This window comes from Muscardinus avellanarius (genome assembly GCF_963383645.1).
Source record: "Muscardinus avellanarius genome assembly, chromosome: 15".
NCBI lineage: Eukaryota > Metazoa > Chordata > Mammalia > Rodentia > Gliridae > Muscardinus > Muscardinus avellanarius.
The window spans coordinates 48,433,626-48,461,351 of NC_137801.1; the positions used below are offsets into that span (position 1 = coordinate 48,433,626).

General features: G+C 39.3%; 2 protein-coding genes across 4 annotated transcripts in view; one reads left to right on the forward strand and one right to left on the reverse strand.

Moving 5' to 3' along the window:
• Positions 1 to 27,726, reverse strand: part of LOC308273874 (ankyrin repeat and SOCS box protein 3) — a gene marked incomplete at its 3' end in the record, with an annotated part of 223,946 nt that overhangs the window by 126,559 nt on the left and 69,661 nt on the right. The gene's annotated exons all lie outside the window — the stretch shown is intronic.
• Positions 1,467 to 27,726, forward strand: part of ERLEC1 (endoplasmic reticulum lectin 1) — a gene marked incomplete at both ends in the record, with an annotated part of 37,856 nt that continues 11,596 nt past the window's right edge. Inside the window, 10 exons of one of the 3 annotated variants that reach the window (XM_080711114.1) lie at positions 1,467 to 1,667; positions 8,864 to 8,968; positions 10,075 to 10,155; positions 12,302 to 12,379; positions 12,510 to 12,573; positions 13,614 to 13,648; positions 15,693 to 15,916; positions 15,999 to 16,128; positions 24,582 to 24,743; positions 25,895 to 25,954. In XM_080711114.1, the coding sequence (XP_080567240.1) occupies positions 1,506 to 1,667; positions 8,864 to 8,968; positions 10,075 to 10,155; positions 12,302 to 12,379; positions 12,510 to 12,573; positions 13,614 to 13,648; positions 15,693 to 15,916; positions 15,999 to 16,128; positions 24,582 to 24,743; positions 25,895 to 25,954 (1,101 nt within the window). The remainder of the gene's footprint in view (positions 1,668 to 8,863; positions 8,969 to 10,074; positions 10,156 to 12,301; positions 12,380 to 12,509; positions 12,574 to 13,613; positions 13,649 to 15,692; positions 15,917 to 15,998; positions 16,129 to 24,581; positions 24,744 to 25,894; positions 25,955 to 27,726) is intronic. The other 2 variants (XM_080711112.1, XM_080711113.1) reach the window with 2 other exon arrangements.

Below are 27,726 nucleotides of genomic sequence, written 5' to 3' on the forward strand. Positions count from 1 at the left end.
CAGTTCTAGTGTCACCTTTCCTGGGAAGCCTTTTCTGACCAACCTCAGAGTTCTTCACTTATTTACACCACCAACCTAACCCCCCTCTACTGTATAATCTATAATACCTGCTTCATAAAGATTATGACATCATACACAGAAAATACTTTACAGAGAGCAAATGCCAAATAAATGCTACTTTGTTATTGCCACACTATGGCAAATAATTGTTATTTGCAATTATTTGTTTGTATAATCTACCTTGCTGGGCTATGAAAAGCGGACAGAAACCCACTTTTTGCCGTTTAACCAATCCCAACGGCCTGGCACACATTAACCATGAAAAAGGGCTAAATAAATTAATGACTGGAATTTCAACTCTGAAATTAAGTAGCGCTTTTTTGATATTGTGAATTTTTCCACTGTATCAAAAAACAAAACTTATAGAAATAAAAGGAACTGCTCTCTTTGACTTGGTTGAAATTGGAGGAGAAAGTAGTCCTTAACAAATTTAGCAAACCAGTTTAGCTTCTCCCACCTCCCAGGAGGAGAATAATAGGTGTTCTATGGCCAACACTGTCCAATCTATTATACTGGAGATTAAAGGAGATTAAATTGTTTGCTTAATTTTTAAATGTCAAGGCTTGATTTAGTTAGTAAGTTTCGCATTCACCTGCTCTGACCCTCACATCGATCAGCTTCTGGATAAAACACTCCAGCACTTCAATCCCGGGTCGGAGGAGCCCCACCAGAGGTCTAGCTGCCTTCCCTGGGGAGAGTCTCATCCGAGCCAACCTTGGGGGCCCGGGCATTCTTTACACTGGAGGATGGCAGGTTTCCCCCAAACACCGGGCAGCGGGAGCTGACCAAAATGCCCCGCGTTGGTCAGAAACTGCTGAATGCCTAGAGGGCCACAACCCGCCGCAGAAGAGGCGGAGAGAAGCTTCGGACGGGAAAGGCGAAGTGTACAACAGAAAAGACGGCAAAGTGCCGCGCACGGCGGGGAGGAAGGCAGTCACTTCCCGTCGCTACCTCGATTTTTCTCCTCCACGAATCAGCACCGGCTCCCATTCCGGGCGCGTCCGCCCGGCCGCCGCCCACCCACCGGAGCCGCCCGCGAGGCGAGCGGGAGCGGCAGAGCCTCCAGAACTCACCGGCGCGCAGGCTGCCGCTCCTCAGCGGGAAAGGCTGGTCCGAAGCCGGACCCGGCGTCCGCTCCCAAAAGCCCTCCGCACTCGCGCCCCCCGCCGGGATGCGGCCGCGGAAGCCCGGCCTCGCGCGCCGCGTGCGGGCCTCCGTAGACGGCCCCTCGCCCCGGATGTTGATGCGCCCTGCCCCGGAAGTGGTGGCGGGCGAGGGGCGGACGCGGCGTTGCCGGGCTCTCCGGAAGGAGACGTGGCGGCGGTTGGGTCCCCCGCTCTCTGAGCGCCTAGTCGTCCCGCCGCCTCCTCCTCCGCCTCCTCCTCCTCGTGTCCTCTTTGGGCAGAGGAGGTTGCGGCGGCGGCTGGACCAGGCGGCGGCGGAGGATGGAGGAAGGAGGCGGCGGCGTGCGGAGTCTGGCCCCCGGAGGGCCGGTGTTACTGGTCCTTTGCGGCCTCCTGGAGGCGTCTGGCGGCGGCAGAGCGCTTCCTCAGCTCAGCGACGATATCCCTTTCCGTGTCAACTGGCCCGGCACCGAGTTCTCTCTGGTCAGTGCCCTTGCGAACCCCGCAGCCTTCTCCGGTCTTCCTGGCACTAAGAGTTCGGCCTCATTCCCCCGGTTTTCTTTGCCTTTTCCCCACGGTACCTCTTCTTCGGGCAGTTGCCTTCCCCAAGCCGAAGTTTTCTTCTACTTTGCGTTCTTTCATTCATTCAGGACATTGTGCGGATGTGCCCTCCATCTCCATACTAAGCATTAGAGATCTAGTGGTCACTTACTCTCCCTTTTTTAATCTTGTCGCACTAGACCTTGCTTCCCAACACAGCTGCCCTTTGGAAGAAGCCTTCTCAGAAATATGTCAGGCACACTCACTCATCTTCCCTTTGGAGAATCAGCCGCAGCTCTTCCTCCACCAGTAACCCTATTTCCATTAGTATTACACACCACTCTGCCCACACAGCCCTGCTTCAGCCCCGGGTTCCCTCTCCAGTTCGATCTTTCTGTCTGGCATAGACAACCACAAAGTACACAGACTCACAGCCAAGGGCAACCTTTTCCCTTGAGAGTTGTTTTCTAAAGGGCTATTTGGCCAGTGAGATGTTAACGACCCTTTTATGCAGAATACCCTTTTGTATTGTATTCAAATAGTATTGCAACTATTTGAGATTCCAAAAAATAAGAATTTATGGTGAATCTTTATACAGTGAAGAATGTACAACCTCAGGGGAATGAAAAATCTGTTTGGGAGAAGTGGACTGAAAAGTCTTCCTATTCATGTGTAGCTACTGCAGGCCAATAAAAATTGTACTCTTATGATTACGTGTAGTAATTTCATTTATTTCAAATTGAAGTGCTGGGGGGAAGAAATTTAAAAAATTCTTGTTTCACTTCCTGCAGTCGTTCAAGTTGGAAGACTATTATATTGTCCTGTTTCTATCTCACTGAGACATTAATACGTGGTACCATGATACCAAGACAAGTTAGGGGATTGGGGGTAAAGTTCAGCGGTGCAGTGTTTGCCAGCACACATATGACCCAGTGCTGGTTTGGGGGATCTGTGGGGAATTGAATAGAGGGGATTTTCCAAGATAGTGGAGGTTCTCATTTTGTAAAAGTTAATTTTTGCTTATACTATACTTTACTCTTGATTTGTTTTTCCACCCCTCTGTTGCATTCTGACGTTCTCCTTCTGAGTCTCGAAATTAGGTAAATATTTATCTGAAAAGTGAGATTTATCTTTGTATTAATGTTATGAAATATAAACACCCCCTATTAAAATACCTATGTAAAGTTTTATTATAAATCAGATACAACTGTAAGAGGCTGGAAATGAGAATACTTTAGCCTCGGTTGTTTCTTAAGGGCACACTTAGAAAAACATAGCAAAAGTTTAAAAGAAAAACTCTTTTTTTTTTTTTTTTTTTTTTTTACTCTTTCGCCTGTGTTTAAACTGAAAAAAAGCATGGCTCTGAAAACCTGAATACATGGGTTACTAAATCCAGCCTTTCTAGAGGTAACTACCAATTGTCATTGCATTTTCTTTCTGGCGCTGGTGTTTGATGGCTAAAAAGAGATTATGGAAAAACTATCTTTTTCTGTGTATGCCACACCATCCTTTCACATGTCTATCAATTTTATTTTGAAATTTAGTTTCGAATTGCTTTGGCAAACAACACAATCTAAGATGGACACATTTGAAGACTTGGGGTTCTAAGTTATTTTGAGAAATATATAGAGACACTGTTCCATGAATTAGCAAATGATCTATGCCCCACATGCAAAAATAAGCCACAAGAGTTATTATCATTGGTCTCTTAAAATTCTTTTTAGCCGGGCGTGGTGGCACATGCTTGTAATCCCAGCATTTGGGAGGCTGAGATCGGAGGATCGCAGTTTGAGGACAGCCTCAGCTACTTAGTGAGACTCTTTGCAACTCAGTGAGACCCTGTTTCAAAATAAAGAATAAAAAATAGGGCAGGGGTTATAGCTCAGAGGTCGAATGCCCCACAATATAGTAGTAGTAGTAATAATAATAATAATAATAATAATAATAATAATAATAGAGCTGGGGAGTGTATCTCAGAGGTAGAATGCTCCTGGCTTCAATCTCTAGCACCACACATAAAAAATATCAAGTTAATATATACTTCACCTTAAGGCTTCCCTTCCCTGCTTTATTTAACCACCACCCTATATACCTGCCACTGCCATTTTTTTTTTTATGGTCCAGTTGTTTGAACAGTTGTATATAACTCACCTACTGTAAGATAAGGTCATTTAACTCTCTACCTTCTGAAATCAGAAGAGACGGGTTCTTTGGCTATCATCTGAAGTTGGAAGAGTCTGAATTTTTTTCTTATCTGCTTCAAATCATCTTCCCGTCCAGACATATCAAAATAATACATAATCTTTTACAATCTTACTTTCAAATTTATTTGGAAAAAATATTAAGCACCACAAATGTGTAAATGTTTACAATAGCTAGTTCATAATTATATTTTGTATTACTTTTTAGTATTCACTTTTCGTTCTATATGTATTTTCTTCTGAAATTGACATCTCTTGGCATTAAAGTTTGCAATTCATTATAGAATTCATCGATCACCAAATTGAACTACAAAATCTAATTTTCTTTTTTTTTCTTTTTTTTTTCTTTTTGGGTGGTACTGGGGGTGGAACTCAGAGGCTTTCTTCCTCCGGGCTATACTCCCAGACCTTTTTTTACATTTTATTTGGAAACAGGGTCTCACTAAGTTGCTGAAAGCCTCACTAAGTAGCTGAGGCTGGCTTCGAACCCGTGCGATCCTCCTGTCTCAGCCTCCCAAGCGCAGGGATTATAAGCGTGCGCCACCACACCCGGCTTTTTTTTTTTTTTTTTGGTGGTACTGGAGGTGGAACCCAGAGGCTTTCTACCTCCGGGCTATATTCCCAGACCCATTTTATATTTTATTTGGAAACAGGGTCTCACTTAAGTTGCTGAGAGATTCACTAAGTAGCTGAGGCTGGCTTCGAACCTACGTGATCCTCCTGTCTCAGCCTCCCAAACGCGGGGATTACAAGCGTGTGCCACCACACCCAGCTCAAAATCTAATTTTCTGTCTACTTCTATTAATATACAGCATATTTCTACTCAAAAACTTCCCCCAAGCACTGCACTCCAGAAGAATGTTGACCAACTCTATAATTAATAGCGTGTCATATGCATTAACAAGTTCTGTCACTTGTCTATATTTTACAACCTCTCCCAGGACAGTTTTACTTATCCTTTAACAATATTATTCCTCCCCAGAACCATGTCAAATATGGGGAGTTTCTCCCATGCCAAAATATTTTTTTAAGTTTCTTTAAAGTACCTAGTCTCTGGTTTCATTATATTAAAATTTGACTTAGCCAGGCATGGTAACACAATCCTATAATCCTGGATACATGGGAGGCTGAGATGGGAGCATTACAGGCTCGAGGCCAACCTCAGCAGCTTAGTGAGATGCTGTTTCAAAATAAAAAGGATAAAAAGGTCTGAGGATGTAGCTTAGAGATAGAATGTTCCTAGGTTCAGTCCTCAGTACCAAAAAAGATTTATTGTGTGTGTGTGCTACAGTGGTGGAACCCAGGGCCTTCTCTACCTCCGAGCTATACTCCCAGACCTCATATATATTTTATTTGTAAACAGGGTCTCACTAAGTTGCTGAGAGCCTCACTAAGGACCTGAGGCTGGCTTTGAACCTGTGCAATCCTTCTATCTCAGCCTCCCAAGCGCTGGGATTACAAGCGTGAGCCACCACGCCCGGTGAAAATACTCTTAAAATATACTAAAAAATTTTTCTCTCTGTAATGCTATAGATTCAGAATTTGTGTGTGTGTGTGTGTGTGTGTGTGTGTGTGTGTGTGTGTGTGTGTGTTTGCTGGGGATTGAACCTAGGGGCATTCCGCCTCTGAGCTACACCCCTAACCCAATTTTTTTTTTCTTTTTTTTTTTTGCGGGTCTGGGGATGGAACCCAGGGGAATTGGACCTCCGAGCTACACCCCCTGCCCTATTTTTTATTCTTTATTTTGAAACCAGGTCTCACTGATTTGCAGAGGGCCTCACTAAGTATCTGAGGCTATATTCTTTTTTAACTCTTTTTTTTTTTTTTTTTTGAGTATTGAGAATGGAACCCAGGGGCATTGTATCTCCAAGCTACCCCCCCCCAGTCCTATTTTTTAGTCTGTTTATTTTTGAAACAGGGTCTCCCACGGAGTTGCGAAGGGCCTCACTAAGTAACTGAGGCTGTCCACAAACCGTGATCCTCTGGTCTCAACCTCTCGAATACTGGGATTACAAGCCACAAACCATGATCCTCTGGTCTCAACCTCTCGAATACTGGGATTACAAGCCACACCCAGCTTTTTTATTCTTTATTTTGGAACAGGGTCTCACTAAGTTGTGAAGGGCCTTACTCAGTAGCTGAGGCTGGCCGTGAACCTGGATCCTTCTGTCTTAGCCTCCTAAGTACTAAGATTACAAGCGTGCACCACCACACCCAGCTCCTGAATGTATTTTTTCTTAAAACAAGAACGTGTTTTACAAAATCAGAAGGCATTTTAATAGATTAAAAAAAAATTAACTTAGAAAATCAAAATGTTAACTTTTCCCAGTAATTTCTATTACAAAAAGAGGGTAATATTGGTTAATATTATACCTTTTGATCCCAATAAGTGACTCAATATTTCAGACAAAAGTTTTCAGGTAGAACTGTTATTAGACCTACTTTATTGGAAAGAAAGTCCATTTCTAAACTAATAAAAGACAAATTGTTCCATCAAGAATTATCTTCCTTTCTTTGTTGTGATTCCAGGCAAGCAGGTTCATTTCCCATTGTTAGCATTATGCTGAACATTTTAGTAAAGAAGTCAATATTTCTGTAGAATTCAACTCTGAAAATGGAGTTACAGACACTTCAAATATAGTATAAATAGTAAAGCATGTAAGACGGTGCAGTTGGCCCTCCTTATCTGCCACTCCTACATCAGTAGACTCAACAAATTTTGGATCAAAAACATAAATGGAAGCTGGGCTTGGTGGTACACACTTGTAATCCCAGCATTTGGGAGGCTGAGACAGGATTGTGGTTCACCGGCAGCCTCAGGTACTCCTTAGTGAGGCTCTTTGCAATTCAATGAGACCCTGTTTCAAAATAAAGAATAAAAAATAGGGCTGGGATGTATCTCAGATACATCCCATCTCTAGTACCACACACACCAAAAAAAAAAAAAAAAATGAAAGAAAAACTGTATCTGTACTGAATATGTACAAGCTTTTTTAATTTTTATCTTGTCCTTCCCTAAACAATACAGTATCAAAATTATTTACATGGCATTTATATTAGGTATTATAAGTTATCTAGAAATGATTTGAAATATAAAGAAGGATGTGCATAGGTTATATGCAAATAATGTGCCATTTTATATAATAGACCAGCATCTACAGATTTTGCAATGATGTAAGGAGGCTCTGGAACCAATCCCTCAGGATAATAAGGAATAACTACTGTCTCAGAACTAATGCTGCTCTATTTTATTATCTTGGGGAAACATTGCCCTAATTTGCATTTATGTTTAAAATTGTGTTGGTTCCAAATAGTACTGGTTTTATTATAGTTATGAGTTGTTAATGTTAAATTGAGAAAAGAACAGAGGTACTGAATAAGACGTGGTTCTTTCCTTGCTAGCAATAAATAGCCAAATAGTACAATAGTTTCACAATTCTGTAAGAAGGGAAAAGGAATATTGAATTACCATACAATATGTAACAGAAAGCAGATGTTTTAGTAAAGTACCACCAGTTATAGTTACTCGTTTGAATTATATTGGTTCATATGGATTAATGTGGATTTGTCTAGCTTTATACAATAGAAAATTTTAAGGATAGTTTTGTTAAATTGTGCTAGGAGTCAGCAAACTACAGCAATTGTGCTAGCATACCACCTGGTTTTATAAAGTTTTATTGGAACACAATTTTGTCTGTTTAAATACTGCCTATGAGCCAGGTGTGGTGGCACATACTTGTAATCCCAGCATTCGGGAGGCTGAGACTAGAGGATCATGCCTCATGGACAGCCTCGGCTACTTAGTGAGGCCCTCTACAACTCAGTGAGACCTGGTTTCAAAATAAAGAATAAAAAAATAGGGCAGGGGGTGTAGCTCGGAGGTCGAATGCCCTGGGTTCCATCCCCAAACCCATAAATAAATAAATAAATAAATAAATAAATAAATAAATAAATAAATAAATAAATACTGCCTATGTTACATACTTTGTTGCTAAAGTGGAAGAGTTACAACAGAGATTATATGCACCCCCCCACAGAATTTAAAATGACCCTTTACAGAGGAAGTTAGTGATCCCTGATACATGCTTTTAAAAGTTAACTCAGTACAGAGGCTCCATAGTAACTTTTCTTTTATTTTTCTTTATTTTTTATTATTTGTTTATTTATTTTTGCAGGTCTGGGGGTGGAACCCAGGGGCATTCCACCTTCAAGCTACACCCCCTGTCCTATTTTTTATTCTTTATTTTGAAACAGTCTCACTAAATTGTGAAGGGCCTTACTAAGTAGTTGAGGCTGGCCATGAATGCAACCCTCCTGTTTTAGCTTCTCAAGTACTGGGATAACAAACATGCACCACTGTGCCTGACTTTAAAAGAATTTACTTATGGATAAACTCATATATGCTCCAAACATGAAAAGTATTGCACATTATGTTCAAGTGTTCCATCTACAGAATTGAGAGTACATTTGCATTTTCAAAGTGCTGTAGATTATCACATAGATAATTGCTGATAGGAATAATATTCACTAGTAGTGTTTTCTGTGAATGTTCATTGTCTCTTGGGATGGGGATGCAATTCAGTAGTAGAGTACTTGCGTAGCATGCATAAAACTGTAGATTTAGTTCCTACAACTGCCCAAAAATAAATTTTCATTGCCTCTTAATGAATTTTAATCAGTATTTTAAAGGTATTGCATTAGTATTTTTAATACTCAAATTGTATTTTGTTCATATTTCTTCCATTATATTGTAACACTAGGAGTGTGTTTTCTTCACTTTAAGAATGTAAAGACTATTTTCCCTGCCTTTGGAAATGTGTTAAAAATCTTCTGTTGAAAAATGATAAATTAGCTAGTTTAAGGAACTTTTGTTCCAGCTAGGACTCGATGCAATATAATCTAATTAGAAAAAGTAACATATTTTTGTTCTATTTCTAGCCCACAACAGGAGTATTGTATAAAGAAGATAATTATGTCATCATGACCACTACACATAAAGAAAAATATAAATGTATACTTCCCCTTGTGACAAGTGGGGATGAGGTATGTTCTCATAAATATGTTGACAATTGCTATCACCAAAGATATTTATTTAAAACATTGTAACCGTATATTTTTAAATAAAATTAAGTAATAAGATTCTGAATAACCCTGTTTTAGCATGAAAATATTTGTCCCTTTTATTCCTGAATTCTTTGATTTTACAGTTTGTTGTGGAGAAATTAGTAGCCAGTTATTGATGTTTTGTAGGAAAATGTAACTCCACACTTATTTTCTTTTATAGAAATGAGGATTTTTAAACACTATATAATTGTTAAATGTACACATGATATTTTAATAAAGAATTTCTTATAAATAAGTCTGTAGGTACCTTATGCTTTCTTACTACCTTAGCTCATTCCTATTTATCTCCTAAAATGTCCTAACTGCCTCTTATCCATCCTTCAAGGCAATGACTTCTTTCAAGATGAAACAGGAGAGGCAGCATGGTAAAATGGAAAGGACACCAGCCTAGGAGCCAGGAGGCTGAGGTATAGGCGACAGTTAGCTGTGGAACCATGAGCAAATTTGAAACTCACTTCCTCTTCTTAATCAAATTAAGCCAATTACATATTTCCATGACCTATAAAATAAAAATTTTTAACTCAGTGCCTTCTTAAATTTGGTTCAGATTTGAAATCTGTCCAAGACAGTTGTTTCATTTGTCTAAATCTCCTTAAAACAAGTACACACACACACATGCACACACAGCTTTAGATATATAAAAATATATGAGAAACTGAAAAGTTCCTTCAAACTTCCCCATATATTCTACAAGATTCAACCATTCCAAGTCTTTCATAGCTAGAATTTGTTTGGGTACAAGCATTGAAAAAGTCTGAAATAGGTTTATAAGAATTATTCAGAAAACTGATACTTATTAAGAAGAAAGAATGAATGCTATGAAAGATTATTTCATGGCTCTATATTTTATACTTCAGTTCATTTGAAAGAAATAGCATACTACAGGATCCTGTTAAAGGTTTTTACTTTTTTTCTTCTTTTATTTCCAAGCACTTGTGACTTAACCAGTGACTTAATACCCATACAGCAGATTTGGGTGAAGTTCTAAAAATAACTGTAAGTATTAAACTGTAGTTCTTTCTTAGGAAGAAGAAAAGGATTATAAAGGCCCTAATCCAAGAGAGCTTTTGGAACCACTATTTAAACAAAGCAGTTGTTCCTACAGAGTATGTACTTTATGTTCATTTGCTAACTAGAAAATAAATTTCTAATTGCCAATAGACTCTGAAATTACTTCAGCATTTCTGTTTACCTTATTGTGTTATATTTTAAGTGAAAATTGCAGTTAATGCTGAATATATTTTGTTTGTAAAATTATTTTATACTTGATGCAGAAGACATTCAATAATAGCAATATCAAATCATCATTTAGCAAACTACCTTGAATGTCTTCCAGTTCAAAGGAAGTTGTCTTACATAATATAATTTTAATTAAAAATGCTAACTCTTATTTTTAAGCTATGTATTTGTTTGTACAAAGCCAGGTCATTGTTATAGACCCAAGTATATTATATACCTGGTTCCTTTACATTGATTCTCATATATACCTAATTAATGAAAATAATGAATAGACTTCAGAAATTTAACATTTTTCTCAGATTAATTATGTGTCATTTAGTGAAAGCTTACTCTAAGTCTTGGGGTAAATCTACTTAAAGTATCAAAAAGTAGCCAGGCATGGTGGCATATGCCTATAATCCCAGTTGTTAAGACAGGGCATGGTGGCGCATGCTTGTAATCCCAGTACTTGGAAGACTGAGACAGGAGGATCACAGGTTTGAGACCAGCCTCAGCAGTTTAGTGAGCCTCTCAGCAACTTAGTGAGACTGTTTCCAAGTAAAATATAAAAAATAGGTCTGGAGGTGTAGTCCAGAGGTAGAAGGGCCCTGGGTTCTATCCCAGTACCACAAAAAAACAATAATTAATTAATTAATTAATTGGCTGATACAGGAGGATTACAAGTTAGAAGCCAACCTGAGAAATTTAGCAAGACCCTGTCTAAAAATATAAATGGGCTGGGGTTATGGTTACATAGTCCACTGTCCCTAGGATCAATCTCCATTACCATTAAAAGAAAAAAATCAGAAAGTAATTTGAAGAGCTGGACGTGGTTGACACATGCTTGTAATCTCCACAATCTGGGAGGTTGAGACAGGAAGATTGTGGCTCTCAGACAGCCTCAGCTACTACTTAGTGAGGCCCTTTGCAACTCAGTGAGATCCTATTTCAAAATAAAGAATAAAAATAGGACTGGGGGTGTCGCTCGGAGGTAGAATGCCCCTGGGTTCCATCCCCAGTACCACAAAAAAAAAAAAAGAAAGTAATTTAGGAGGCTGAGGCAAGTTCACAGACAGCCTCAGTAATTTAATGAGGCCCTCTGCAACTTAGTTAAACATTATTTCAAAATAAAAGTAATAAGAGCTGAGCATGGTTGTGCACGCGTGTAATCCCATGCTTGGGAGGCAGAGACAGAAGGATTACCCAGGTTCAAAGCCATTTCTGCTAGCTTAAGAGACCCTGCTTCCAAATAAAAATATAAAAATAGCCGGGTGTGGTGGCAAACACTTGTAATCCCCATGCTTGGGAGGCGGAAACAGGAGGATCGCACAGGTTCGAAGCCAGCCGTGCTGGCTTAAGAGACCCTGATTCCAAATAAAAATATAAAAATAGGTCTGGGAGTGTAGCCCGGAGGCAGAAGGGGTTCCAGGAACCCCAGTACCACCAAATAAATAAATGTAATAATAAAGTAGGACTACAGGTATAACTCAAGGATAAACTGCCCCCTCCCCGGGTTCAATCCTCAGTACCACAAAAAGTAACAATAATTTGATTAACATATAGCTTTTAGCTGGATATAGTGGTACACCTGTCATCCCAGCACCTGGGAGGCTAAGACAAGAAGAATGCAGCCTCAAGGCCAGCCTCAGCAAGTTAGCGATACCCTCAACAACTTTTTAAGACTGTTTCAAAATTAAAAAGGGCCCGGCTTGGTGGCACATACGTGTAATCCCTGCACTTGGGAGGCTGAGACAGGAGGGTCACACAGGTTGGAAGCTAGCCTCAGCTACATAGTGAGGCTCTCAGCAACTTAGTGAGACCCTGTTTCCAAATAAAATATAAAATAGGTCTGGGAGTATAGCCCAAAGGTAGAAAGTCTCTGGGTTCCATTCCCAGTACCACAAAAAAAAAAAAAAAAGTAAAAAGTAAATAGGGCTAGGGATGTAGCTTAAAGGTAGAATTCCCCTGAGTTCAGTCTCCAGTACCAAAAAATAAGTTAAAAGTTTTATGACTTTTTACAACCATATTTCTTAGATTGAGTCTTATTGGACTTATGAAGTATGTCATGGAAAACACATTCGGCAATACCATGAGGAGAAAGAAACTGGTCAGGTATGTTTTTCTTCAAAATATGAAGCATAGAACATTATAAAATGAGAAGTTTCATAATGAAATTGATATTTTTAAGTTGTATCCTTAAAATGTATTTATAAACTACTTACTGTATTTTTTTTTAATATAGAAAGTAAATATTCATGAGTACTACCTTGGGAATATGTTGGCTAAGAACCTTCTATCTGAAAAAGGTTGGTCTTTCACAGTGATTTGATAGTAATTCTGGAATTTGGTTTAACATTAATTCTCAAGTTGAAATTTAAGGTATTTTCTTGGAAACTGTATAATTGAAATAAGTTTCTGAATTGTTCCTTAGAAAACTTTTTTAAAGTCTTAATTTTCATTTTCTGCTTTGACAAACACTTGTTAAATTTTTAGAATCTAGTTAGGATATAAGTATTAGTGTTATATTTATATAGTACTGGTTTTTGGATTATGTGGGATATATATGGCAAAATATTTGTATTAACCTATATTACTTAAACTGGTGAATTAATTTAAGTTTCAACTTTTTTCTAAGATAAAAATACTTCAAAAGAGAATTGCTTTAAGCCGGGTGTGGTGGTGCATGCTTGTAACACTAGCATTTGGGAGGCTGAGACAGGAGGATGGTGGTTCCAGGACAGCCTCAGCTACTTAGTGAGGCCCTTTGCAACTCAGTGAGACCCTGTTTCAAAATAAAGAATAAAAAATAAGACTGGGTGTGTAGCTTGGAGATAGAATTTCCCTGGGTTTCATCTCCAGTACTGCAAAAAAAGAAAGAGAGAGAGAGAGAGAGAGAGAGAGAGAGAGAGAGAGAGAGAGAGGAAGGAAGGAAGGAAGGAAGGAAGGAAGGAAGAAAGAAAGAAAGAAAGAAAGAAAGAAAGAAAGAAAGAAAGAAAGAAAGAAAGAAAGAAAGAAAGAAAATTGCTTTAGCCAGTTTTTCTTACTTAGGTAATCATTTAATGTGGCTGTCCTTTCATACAAAACCATTTTAAGTAAATTAAAGGTAGTTAGACAAGGCTGAGGGTATAGCTCAGTGGTAGAGGGCCTGCTTATCATGCTTGATACCGTGAGTTTAATTCCCTGTACTGCAAAAAAAAAAATTAGAAAACAACAATCACACATATGTTTTGGGTCTTCTTTAGAAAGAAGTTTAAGGTTAAAAAGTTGGTTGAAAACCTAGTTATTTATATCTTATTTAGGTCACTTATTATTCTTTACACTTACCTTGCTCTTATTTATTCCACAGAACGAGAAGCAGAAGAAAAGGAAAAATCAAATGAGGCAAGTGACAAATGCTCATTTTTGACTCAGCGTTTATTGTTAGTGAGGCATGCATTGATGTTACTTAAATAACATATTAGAATATAACGTGGTGCTCTCTGTCTCAAAAATCTCAAAATTGGGTAAAAATTTATATTATATTTGGGTTTTCTGAGAAAAACTACAGTGTGATCCTTTTGTTTTACTTTTAAAATCATATGTAAACAAACAAATCTATCAAAGATATGACTGGAAAAGAGTCTATAATACCTTTAATGTCACTTCAGCTCTCAGCAGTCATTTCCTCTAGCACTGGAAGCATTTATAGTAAGAACTTTTACATTGTTTCTCTTGTCTCCTTTGAGTAAAATAGACAAACCATATATGAAAATAACAAACTGCCAGACTACAAGCATCTTTAAACCAGGATTGTCTTTTTTCTCTTCACCCAAAGTACAGAGTGCCAGATATATTGTAGGCACTTTATAAATGTTTATTAAATAAGTGTGTAAACAATGGCTAAAAATAGGTTTGTAGCCAGGCATGGTGGTGCATGCCTAATCCCAGTTCGTGGAAGGTTGCGAAAAAAGGATGGCAAATTGGAGGTCAGCCTCAGCAGTTTAGCAGAACTTTGTTTCAAAGCAAAAATAGAAAGGAGCCAGGCGTGGTAGAGCACGCTTGTAATCCCAGCATTTGGGAGGCTGAGACAGGAGGATCACGGTTTGCAGACAGCCTCTGCTACTTAGTGAGACCCTTTGCAACTCAGTAATACCCTGTTTCAAAATAAAGAATAAAAAAAAAAAATAGGGGTAAGGGTGTAGCTTAGAGGTAGAATGCCCCTGGGTTCCATCTTCAGTACCTCCAAAAATATATGTATATAGAAAGAGCCGGGGGTATAGCTCCAGTGTAGAATGCTCTTTAGTTCAGTCTCCAGCACCACAATAAAAAGTACACACACATATGTATGTGTATGTATATCTAAAACAAACAGGAATGGAACTGTGCTCAAAGGTAGAATGCCCCTGAATTCCATCTCCACTACCAAAAAAAAAAAAAAAAAAATTGGTTTGTTTGCTGGGCATAATGGTGCATGCCTGTAATCCCAACAACTCAAGAGGCAGAAGAAATATCTTTTTAAATCTTATACATTAGATTTTTTTGTGTATGTTTATATAGAGGAAAAAGTATGGGAACTGACTCCTTAATCCTTTTTTTCTCAGGTATATCCTTTATTCCTCCATTCCATAAAAATTTATTAATTTGTCTTTTGCTGGACTTCCAATAGAATTATATAGGAGTTTAGAGCCGGGCGTGGTGGCGCACACTTGTAATCCCAGCATTTGGGAGGCTGAGACTGGAGGATCATGGTTTGCAGACAGCCTCAGCTACTTAGTGAAGCCCTCCGCAACTTAGACCCTGTTTCAAAATAAAAAATTAAAAATAACAGGGCAGGGGGTGTAGCTAGGAGGTCGAATGCCCCTGGGTTCCATCCCCAGACCCTCAAAAAAAGAAAAGAATTATATAGGAATTACATAGGCGTTTATATGCTGAAAAGTATGTGCTGGTAATAACAGGGAAGATGAGTAAGCAGTAGATGTACTGGTACTGTATTTAGAGTCCTGTTTCAGAAAACAGTGTTTTTACTGTCTGGCCTAATTTTGACAAACTCTGAACAGTCATTCGCTAAGAATTTAGTGAAGACAGCTCCAAGCAGCCCAGTGTAGTAAGTCCTTACATTTATCCTAGTCGCTTTCTTAAGAATTGTTGAGAATAACTCATGTTAACTATGATCTTGTAGTCATTCATATAAATGTACATTGACTTAACATTTTCATTTTAGCATCAAATAATATTTTCTTTTTTGCTGTATTAAGTTAGTTCAGAATACATATTTGTTCAAATAAGAACTTAAAACAGTAGAGGGCAAACTTAAAATACAGAAATGTTACTTTTCTATTTATAAATAAAATGTAGTTTTCTTCTTTCAGAATAATAAGTGCTTCTCCCATCCTCAGCTCCACCTCAATTTCTAATGAAAAGTCTGTCTTATACTCTCTTTTTTAAGATTCCCACTAAAAATATCGAAGGTCAGATGACACCCTACTATCCTGTAGGAATGGGAAATGGTACACCTTGTAGTTTGAAACAGAACCGGCCCAGATCAAGTACTGTGATGTACATATGTCATCCTGAATCTAAGCATGAAATTCTTTCAGTAGCTGAAGTTACAACTTGTGAATATGAAGTTGTCATTTTGACACCACTCTTGTGCAATCATCCTAAATATAGGTAGGATGTGCATTTAATATTTTAAACACATGCCTTCAAGTATTCTGTTTTTTGCTTTAATGCTTTTGTTCTTACTAAATAGGTTCAGAGCATCGCCTGTGAATGACATATTTTGCCAGTCACTGCCAGGATCTCCATTTAAACCCCTCACTCTGAGACAGCTGGAGCAGCAAGAAGAAATACTAAGGGTGCCTTTTAGGAGAAATAAAGAGGTATGGGAATTGTGTATGACAGTTTCTCAGTGCTTCATTTTTCAAATTTCAGAACATATAGCAATATTTGTTATATTTTGATATATAACAATATTTTGATAATTTCTATAGTATAGTAGTAATAGTAGTAGCAATTTATTTCATTGGCTCAAATTTTAAATTTCAATTTCTTTTAGTGACTTTTTTTTGTGTGTGTGTGTGGTACTGGGGATGGGACCCAGGGGCTTTCTACCTCTGAGCTACACCCCAGACCTATTGTATTCTTTTTTATTTGGAAAGGGTCTCTAAGTTGCTAAGGCTGGCTTCAAACCTGCAGTCCTCCAATCTCAGCCTCCCAAGTACTGATATTACAAACATGTGCCACCACACCTGGCTTCTTTTAGTGATTTCAATTATTTTTCTTATCCTAATTCTTTCCCCTATTCTTGGCTTTTCAGAAACTATTTTAACATTCTCTTATAGTCATAATATTTTTAAGTTTGACATCCTATTCATTGTAATTAGTTTACATTTTACAAAACTATCCCAACTAAGGCTCTTGGAAAAATAGACTAGCTCTGTCTCCATCACCTAATGTTTATTCTTCAGCTCATTACAGTCTTTTTTGTTTTTTTGATTTTTGGTTTTTGTTTTTTCTGGTGGTACTGGGGGTGGAAACCAGAGGCTTTCTACCTCCGGGCCAAAATCCCAGGCCTATTTTATATTTTATTTGGAAACAGGGTCTCACTAAGTTGCTGAGAGCCTCACTAAGTAGCTGAGGCTGGCTTGGAACCTGTGCGATCCTCCTGTCTCAGCCTCCCAAGCACGGGGATTACAAGCATGCGCCACCACGCCCAGCTCCATTACAGTCTTTTAAACACTCCTCTATGCTGCTTCTCCCTTTTGATACACTGTCTTCACTTTTAATCTGTCTTATGTTCCCCAATCCTTTGAAAATATTTTTCTCTACCCAACTGACCAAGTCAAAAACCCAAGTCATTTTTCTTATCTACCTCTTCATTTATCTCTAATCACCATTAAGAGCCATCAGTGCTATCTTTTAAATGCTTTTCCAATCTATCCTGTTGGTAGTTCAAGACCTCATAGAACCCTTATGAATCCTGTTTCTAATTCTGAAAAAATGCTTTTTCTAAAATGAATATTTGAGCCAGGCATGGTGACACATGCCTGTAATACCTGTACTTGGAAAACTGAGACAAGAGGATCACAGATTCCAGGAAAACCTTAGCAAGTAGTGAGATTTTAATCAGCCTAGGGAGAACTTGTTTCCCAATAAGAAATAAAATCAGGCTAGGAGTATAGCTCAAAGGTAGAGTGCCACTGGGCTCAACCCCTAGTACCACAAAAAATAAAATAAATATTTGAAATTGGGTGTGGTGGCACATGTTTATAATCCTAATATTTGAGAGGCTGAGACTGGAAGATCATAGGTTTGTAGCCAGCCTCAACAACTCATGAGGCCTTCCATAACTTAGACCCTGTTTCAAAATAAAGAATAAAATAGGGCTGGGGATGTAGCTTGGAGGTAGAATGTTCCCGGGTTCAATTCCCAGTACCACAAAAAGTAAAATGAAATAAAATAAAATGATCGTTTTCTTGTGTATTCAATCTTTTTGTGGTATCCACCGTAGAATAAAATTATGCCTCATCTTCGATCGCCATTCCCTTTATCCAAGGTGTTTTGAACAACTAAGTTTCCTAAAAGGACCATGTTCTTTCTGGCCTCCTTGCCTTTAAATATACTATTTTTCTTCTTCTATATCCTTCTCCCCACCTTTCTTTTCTTTCTTTCTTTTGTTTTTGTGGAGTGTGTGTGTGTGTGTGTGTGTGTGTGTGTGTGTGTGTGTGTGTTACTAAGGATGAAACCCAGGGGCATTCTACCTTTGAGCTACAAGCCCTGCTCTTTTTTTTTTTTTTTTTTTTTTTTTTTTTGGCACTGGGGTTCCTGGAAACCCTTCTACCTCTGGGCTACACTCCCAAACCTATTTTATATTTTATTTGGAAACAGGGTCTCCTAAGCCAGCAAGGCTGGCTTCGAACCTGCATGATCCTCCTGTCTCCGCCTCCTGTCCCAAGTGCAGGGATTACAAGCCTGTGCCACCGGCTATTCTTTATTTTGAATCAGGGTCTAGCTAAGTTGCGGAGGGCCTTACTAAGTAGTTGGGGCTGTCCTTGAACTGGGATCTTCCTATCTCAGCCTCACAAGTACTGGGATTACAAGTGTGTGCCATCACACCCAGCTGTGGATTAAGTTTTATTATACTAATAAAAAAAATTTTATGATGCTAAGGCTTGAACCCAGGGGCATTCTAATTCTGAGCTATACTCCCAGACCTCTTTTGTCTTTTACTTGGAAATAGGCTTTCACCAAGTTGCTGATGGCCTCACTAAGTTGCTGAGGCTGGCTATGAACTGGTGATCCTCCTGTCTCAGCTTTCCAGTACTAGGATTACAAGTGTGTGCTACCACACCCAGCTTTTATTCTTATCTATTTATTTATTTATTTTTGTGGTACTAGGGGGTAGAACCCAGGGCTTTCTACCTTCAGGCTATACCCTCAGCCCTATTTCATAATTTATTTGGAAATAGGGTCTTACTATGTTGCTGAGAGCCTCACTAAGTAGCTGAGGCTGGCTTCAAACCTGTGATCCTCCTGTCTCAGCTTCCCAAGCGCTGGGATTACAAGCGTGTTCCACCATGCCCAACTACTTTTATTCTTTTTAAACAAAAATAAAAATTCAAGCTGGGTATAGAGGGATAGCTCAGAGGTAAAATGTTCCTAGGTTCAATCCCCAGTACCAAAAAATTAAAAAAAAAAAAAGCTGGGCGTGGTGGCACATTTGGGAGGCTGATACCAGAGGATCAGGATCATGGTTCACCACAGCGTCAGGTACTTAGTGAGGCCCTCTATAACTTAGTGATTTGCCGTAAACCAACTCAGTCGGGGACTGGGGCGCGAGTCCACTCGCGATCGATCTCAGAAAAGATGGGGAAGGATAGGGTGACGTACTGCAGATTCTTATCTGCAGCGATTCTTTCCCTTCTAGGAAACAAATTTCTATAAGTTCCTATTAGCGGTGCTTCTGAAAAGAACCTGACATGGATCAATGCTTCTTGTGCAATCGAACACTTTATTATAGACACAAGATTTTTTATATAGTCCCATCTCCCAGTGATTCTCTAGTAAAAAAAAAAGTGCAAAACACCCAAGGTACAATAGAGATATGCACATGCAGATTACCAACCCTGAACAAGACAAAAGTAAGGCCTGTGATATCACAGGTCTTTGTGATTGAAATCAGTCCCATTACCCCAGGTGGGTCTTGTGTTCGAATTAGCCCCTTTGGCCTTGCAGCTGCAGAGGCTTTTAATAGGCTAATTCCAGAAGAACAAAAGTCACACCCAAAATCACTTGAGGAGTCCAGTTTTTAAGAGTTTTCATTAACCCTTTCGGAACTTTTATTCCTAGGGCTTAGTCCAATGTCCTTCTCTATCTAGCAACCTTCTTTGAGCTGAATGGGGGACGAAGTCCGAGATTCCAGCTTTCATATAGTTGGCGTAGGGAAATCCGTGTTCCTTTATGATGATTTAGAGAATTTCGATGAATGTCTGCTGGATTTTGTCTGCAATACAATCTGCTGTCTGAAAGCTTAAGCAAACTCATAACACAGTTTAGCAGGTAAACACCAAGAAATAATATGAAGTTTTTAGATTTAGTTGTCAAATATACTTCTCTAGCAGCTGAGCACTTTTCCTCAAACGATAGGCTTATTAACCAGGTGGTGTCGCTCTTTCTCCAGGCAGCGCTATTTACTAGGTGCAAGGTCAAGATTCCTTTCAGCCCTTAGCTAATGAAGGTCAAAGATAGGGAGGAGTTCTGCATTTGTAATTACTGACTGGAATGCTGCCACTGCATCTATTACCATTTGAACAAAGCCGAGGATGTTTACCAGAAAGTTTATTTTCCACAGACTCAGTTTCTCTCACAGTCCTGATCTTACACCACCGGAGCAATTTGTGTGGAGAGTTAAAAGAATCATTGCTAAGAGAATAATAGTTATGAAAGAATATCTAAAAATGGAGAATACTTTTGGCCAGCGACCACACCTTCTCTCGGGGCTTATTTCTCACGTTGAGATTTGCCTATGGACTGCATGAATGCATGCAGATGCTGAGAGGGCGTGGCTATAGCTGGTATCTGCATCTGCAGTGATTGTAATCCCAGCATTGAGGAGGTTGAGACAGGAGGATCACAGTTCGTGGACAGCCTCAGCTACTTAGTGAGGCCCCTGGCAATTCAGTGAGACCCTGTTTCAAAATAAAGAATAAAAAATAGGGTTGGGAGGCTGGGCGTGGTGGCTCACACTTGTAATCCCTGCATTCAGGAAGTGGAGACCAAAGGATCACGGGCCTCAGCTATTTAGCTAGGCCCTCCTCAGCTATTTAGCGAGGCCCTTTGCAACTCAGTGAGACCCTGTTTCAAAAATTAAAAAGACTAAAAAAATAGGGCTGAGTGTGTAGCTTGGAGGTAGAATGCCCCTGGGTTCCATCCCTAGTACCAGAAAAAGAAAAAAAGAAAAAAAAATAGGAGCAGGGGTGTAGCTAGCTCAGAGGTAGAATGCCCCTGGTTCCATCCCCAGTACCAAAAGAAAAAGAAAGTAAATAAATAAAAAATAAAGAATAAAAGCCAGGCATGATGGCACACACTTTTAATCCCAGTACTTGGGAGGCAGAGACAGGAAGATCTCAGGTTCACAGCCAGCCTCAGCTACTTAGGCCCTCTGCAACTTAGTGAGACCTTGTTTCACAATAAAGAATACAAAGTAGGACTGGGGTGTAGCTTGGAGGTAGACTATCCCTGGGTTCCATCCATAGTACCACAAAAAGAAAGAAAGAATAAAAAATGGGGCTGAGGATGTAACTCAGAGATAGAATTCCCCTGGATTCAATCCCCAGTATCCCCACACATACCCACATACAAAGGACAGATATTCTTCCTAATATTGTGAGAGAAAGGGGATAAGGTTATTGGTTTGTAAGAGGGTAACCATCCAGTATCTCTTAGAAACTGAAGTAGAAGAACCACAATTGGTAAGTGAAAAAAGGAGACATAAAATCCATTATGCTGAAAAAGAGATATTTGTATCCACTACATGTTGTTAGGTATCCCATTTGCCATTCAGTTTTGATAAATGGTCTGTTCAATTATAATCTGTACATCACTGCTTTAAAAGTATTTCCTCTTCACTTTTTTAATACCCATTTAACTGCAGATCTTAACTTACTTTTTTATATAATCATTTCTTTCTCTCCACTCCAATTTTATCACGCCTTTACTTTAGATTTCTCTTCCGGCGGGTGTGGTGGTTTACGCTTATAATCCCAGCATTTGGGAGGCAGAGACTACTTAACTGAGGCACTTTGCAACTCAGTGAGACCCTGTTTCAAAAATAAAGAATTAAAAAAAAAATTAGAGCTGGGGTGTCTCTCAGAGGTAGGGTGACCCTGGGTTCCATCCCTAGTACCACACACACACAAAAAAGAATGAATAGATTTCTCCTTATCTGACCTGGATTACTATGACTCTTAACTACTTCACTGCTTCCGTATTTGTCCCTCCTATTCTTCTCTGTTTATAGTTAATTACTTAAAATATGATCATATGGGGCTGTGAAGATAGCTTGAGTAGTAGCGTACATACATATGTGAGGCCCTGTGTTCAGTCCCCTTACACACACACACACATACACACACACACACACACACACACACACACACACACACACACACAAAATCAGAGTATAGTTTTGCAGTTTCCCACCATATAGTGCCACCCCTTTTTTTTTTTTTTTTTTTTGCGGGTCTGAGGATGGAACCCAGGGGCATTTGACCTCTGAGCTACACCCCCTGCCCTATTTTTTGTTCTTTATTTTGAAACCGGGCCTCACTGAGTTGCAGAGGGCCTCACTAAGTAGCTGAGGCTGTCCGTGAACCGCGATCCTCCAAGTCTCAGCCTCCCAAATGCTGGGATTACAAGCGTGCACCACCACACCCGGCTTCTCTCTTTAGTTTTAAATACTATAGATGCACATCTTTGCTCTTCTTTCTCAAGTCCACATGTAAATACACACACAGACCCAAAACATATACACAGATATACATATAAATCACAAATAATTATTCATATTTCAAGGATTGATCAAGGATTTTCTCTTTGTGAAGTCTTAATTTTTTTTTATTTTTTTATTTATTTTTTTTTTTTTTGCGGGTCTGGGGATGGAACCCAGGGGCATTCAACCTCTGAGCTATACCCCCTGCCCTATTTATTTTTTTAATTCTTTATTTTTTTTTTCATTAAATGTCATTTTAATGTAACATGGCATTAAAGAAGTCAAAACCAATGCAGATCTTTTTTAAATTTTTTATTGGTGCATTATATTCATACATCATATTGGGGTAAAAAAAAACGTGTGTACATACATGTACACATCACCGATTTAACCCCTGCCCAATTCCCACCCCATTTCCTCCCCATCCCTTCTTCCCTTGCTTGGCTTAGTGGTTGACTTTGATATGTTTAAGTACATTGCGTGTTTTAGAGAATTTTCTTCTTCCCCCCTCCCATCCCTTTATTCTTTATTTTGAAACCGGGTCTCACTGAGTTGCAGAGGGCCTCACTAAGTAGCTAAGACTGTCCGCGAACCGCCATCCTCCAGTCTCAGCCTCCTGAATGGTGGGATTACAAGTGTGCGCCACCACGCCCGGCTTGAAGTCTTAATATATTAATTCTTGGTCAAAGTGTGTTTGAAACACCCCTCCTCAGTAAACACTTTTATTAGTTTGAGTCTCCCCTACAGGTTCTTTCTGACAACAACGAGGTTCTACATTTGAATAACTATAACTAATATTCATATTCATTCCCACCTAGCTCATCTTTAACCTGTTTGTTATCTTTTATTTACCTTTGTCTATTCTTTTTCAATGACATAAAACATGAAGCCTAATAAATATCAAAGTACTTCATAAGAATGAGACAAAAATACATGAAATGGAAATTATTCCGATATATTCAGGGTGGTCACCATATCCCTAACTATAGATGAAACTAACATTTGTTTAGAGCTTTAGGCTATTAAGTGTCACAAAGTACTTTTTTTTCTCTTTGCTTTTGTTTTCTTTCTGGGGATGGAACCTAGGGGCCTTCTACCTCCAGGCTACACTCCCAGACCTATTTTATATTCTATTTGGAAACAGGGTCTCTTAAGCCAGCTAAGGCTGGCTTCGAACCTGCGCTATCCTCCAAGCGTGCACCACTACACCCGGCTTTCTTTTTCTTTTTTTGTGGTACTAGGGATTGAACCCAGGGGTATTTTCCCTTTGAGCTATACCCCAAGCCTTATTTTGTTTGTTTGTTTTTGAAATAGGATTTCACTAATTTGCAGCGGCTGGCTTCAAACTTGGAATTGTCCTGTCTCAATCTCCCAAGTACTGAGATTACAGGTGTGCACTACCATACCTGACACAAAGTCTGCTTGTCTACTTTCTTAAAACATTAAGCCAGGTCTGGTGACAGATGCTTGTAATCCCAGTACTTGCAAGGCTGAAATGGGAAGATCACAGGTTCATGGCCAGCCTCAACAACTTAGTGAGACCTTGTTTCAAAATAGAATATAAAATAGGGCGAGGTGTGGTGGCGCATGCTTGTAATTCCAGTATTTGGGAGGCTGAGACAAGAGGATCTGGGTTCACAGCCAGCCTCAGCAACTTAGTAAGGCCCTTTGTAACTCAGTGATACTCAGTTTCAAAATAAATATTTAAAAAATCGGGATAGGAGTGTAGCTTGGAGGTAGAATGCCCTTGAGTTCAATCCCCAGGTACCACAAAGAATAAAAATTTAAAAATAAAAATGGTTGGGGTATAGCTTAAAAGTAGAATGCCCCTGAGTTCAATCTCCAGTACAACAGAAACAACAATTATAATAAGTTGACAGCCAGAGCAGTAATGCATGCCTATAATCTCAATACTTAGGAGACTGAGACAGGAAGATCACTTAAGCAAGACCTCATTTCAAAATAAAAATAATAGCCGGATGTGGTGGCGCACGCTTGTAATCCCCATGCTTGGGAGGCTAAGACAGAAGGATTGCACAGGTTCGAAGCCAGCCTCAGCTCCTTAGTGAGCTCTCAGCAACTTAGTGAGATCCTGTTTCCAAATAAAATATAAAATAGGTCTGGGAGTATAGCCTGGAGGTAGAAAGCCTCTGGGTTCCAAGGCCAGTACCACCAAAAAGAAAGAAAGAGAGAGGGAGGGAGGGAGGGAGGGAGGGAGGGAGGGAGCGCAAGCTGGGGGGATGGGCCTCAGTGGTAGAGCTCCACACACATAAAGTAAAGCTTTAACTGAAAAATATCAAGTTTAGCATGAAAGCCCTTGAACATATATCTGCTTAATTTTAGGAAGATTTACAATCAACTAAAGAAGAGAGATTTCCAGCCATCCACAAACCAATTGCTGTTGGCTCTCAGCCAGTGCTCACTGTTGGAACAACTCACATATCCAAACTGACAGATGACCAACTCATAAAAGAGTTTCTCAGTGGTTCTTACTGCTTTCATGGGGTAAGAAGTAAACTAATCTAATCTTCCATTTAAATATTTATCTTACAACTTTTACCTGTCATTTATTTAATCAATGGACATTAGTATCAATGAAAAACATGTTTTCTTTTTCTTTTTTTTTTTTTTTAACTTGGAAGATCAGTTTATTTAACTGCAGAAAAAAACAAACTAGCCAGGCTAGGGACAACAGACTAACCAGGCTAGGGACGCAGTCCAGCACTCAGTCCAGAACTGTGACCAAAAACATGTTTTCTGTTGAATCTCAGAACCCCCTAATTCTATAATTCACTTCATAATCAATACTCACACTTGTGAGTAATCTTTTACTCACAAGGTAAAATATGACCTTTCCTATTAGCAATCATATATGATTCTGATTAATTGCTACAATAGGCATCAAAGGTTTATGTGTCCAAATAAATAAATATCCTATATCCTACATTTTTATTATGTAGTAATCACAATTCAAACTCAAAGTTAACGTCTACCTTAACAAAGGTAAACTTTAGCCCCTGACTATTAGCACTAGTCAGAAATACACTTTCAGGTAGAATTTTTGTTTCATTTTATTTACTTCACCAAGGTAGCATAGCATTTATTCTTCGTATTTGTCTTTATTTCTTAATCATTTCTAATTTTCAGCCACACTATTTCTATTATTATAGGTTATAAAAGTTAACCTATAGGCCGGGCGTGGTGGCGCACGCTTGTAATCCCCATGCTTGGGAGGCGGAGACAGGAGGATGGCGCAGGTTTGAAGCCAGCCGCACTGGCTTAAGGAAACCCTGTTTCTAAAAATAAAAAATAGGTCTGGGAGTGTGGCCCGGAGGTAGAAGGGCTTCCAGGAACCCAAGTACCACCAAAAAAAAAAAAAAAAAAAAAGTTAACCTATATTTTAATCACTTATCATGTGGCAGTATTAAATCAGACCCCAGTGCCCTTTCCCTGCGCATAACTTTTTTTTATTGGTGCATTGTAGTCATACATCTTAATGGGGTACAAGATGGTAGAGGCATACATCCCCACATCACCCAATTAGCCCTTACCCCTTTCTCACCCCTTTCCCTCCCCTTTCCTCCTCATATTTGGCTTAGTGATTGAATTTGAATGTGCCTCCTCTGTGCATAACTTTAATGTTTTCTTTCCTTCAGGGTGTTGGTTGGTGGAAATATGAATTCTGCTATGGCAAACATGTACATCAATACCATGAGGTATAGAATATCATTTATATATCATTCCACCACTAGATGGAGTAGATGTTTTGTTTTGCAAGGCAAGGAAACAAACTCAAAGCTTCTTACATGCTAGGCAAGCACTATAACACTGAACTACATTCCCAACCCTGGATTTTAAAGGTTTTTTGTTTGTTTGTTTGTTTTGCAGTGCTGGGGATGGAACCTATTCAGTACTGGGGATGGAACCCAGGGAATTGTACCTCTGAGCTATACCACCAGCCCTATTAGTTTTAGTCTTTTTATATTTTTGAAACAGGATCTCACTGTGTTGCTAAGGGCCTCACTAAGTAGCTGAGGCTATTGGCGAACTATGATCCTCAGGTCTCAGCCTCCTGAATGCTGGGATTACAAGCATGTACCACTACACCCAGCTATTTTAAAGTTTTTTTTAATCTTCTGTAAAAAAAATGAGAATCTAGGTATGATTGGCATAGGTCTATAGACCTAGCTACTCAAGAGGCTGAGGATTGAGGCTCACAGATGTGAGACATGTAGTTCAGTGGTAGAGAATGCCTGGGTTCAATCCCTAGTACCAATTTTGAAAAGAGGAAGATTAATATTATTTTAATTATGAGATTCTTTTAATATTGAAATACTAACCAAAATATCTCAAATTTTGGAAACTAGAACACCTCAATCAAGTCATCCTGAAATGACATTGCTTATTAACTACTCATATTCTTATATTACTATGCGTGGTAGAATAATAAGCTGCTGTGGCAGTTCCTGTTTAACTTTGATCAAGAAATTAGTCATTCTTAACTGGGCATGGTGGCACACATTTGTAATCCCAGTACTGGGGAGGCTGAGACAGGAGGATCGTGCAGGTTCTAAGCCAGCCTCAGCTACTTACTGAAGCTCTCAACAACTTAGTGAGACCCTATTTCCAAATGAAAATATAGAATAGTTCTGAGAGTGTAGCCCAGAGGTAGAAGGCCCCTGGGTTCCATCCCTAGTACCACAAAAAGAGGGGTGGGGGGACAGAGGGAGGGAGGAAGCAGGAGGAGGAGGAGAAGGAGGAGGAAAGAAAAGAAAAAATAAAGAAATTAGTCATTGTAGCCAAGCATAGTGGTACACACTTTTAATCCCAGTACTTGGAGGCTGAGACAGGAGAATTACAGGTTCATGGCCAGCCTCAGCTACTTAGTGAGTCACTCTGCAACTTAGTGAGACCCTGTTCCAAAATAAAGAATAAAACAGGTCTAAGTGTATAGCCCCTGGGTTCAACCCCTAATACCGCAAAAAAAAAAAAAAAGAAATTAGTCTTTTTTTTGTGTGTGTGTGTGTATATGTGTGTGTGGTGTTGGGGATGGAACCCAGGGGCATTCTACCTCCAAGCTATACCCCCAGCCCTATTTTTATTCTTTATTTTGAAACAGGGTCTTACTGAGTTGCAAATGGCCTCCCTAAGTAGCTGTGGCTGTCCACGAACTACGATCCTTTTGTCTCAGCCTCTCAAATGCTGGGATCATAAGTATGCGCCACCACGCCTGGCTTCCAGTCCTATTTTTTATTCTTTATTTTGAAACAGGGTCTCACTGAGTTGCAAAGAGCCTCACTAAGTAGCTGAAGCTGGCCTCGAATTGTGATCCTCCTTTCTCAGCCTCCCAAAATATTAGTCATTCTTATAACCTTTAAATTAGGAAACTGAATGGTAAGCTAGTACATTAACAATAAAATTAGTAAATATGAGTAAATATAACAAGTTTCTTAGCTAAAAGAATGTACTATTTTATCTAAATTTAAAT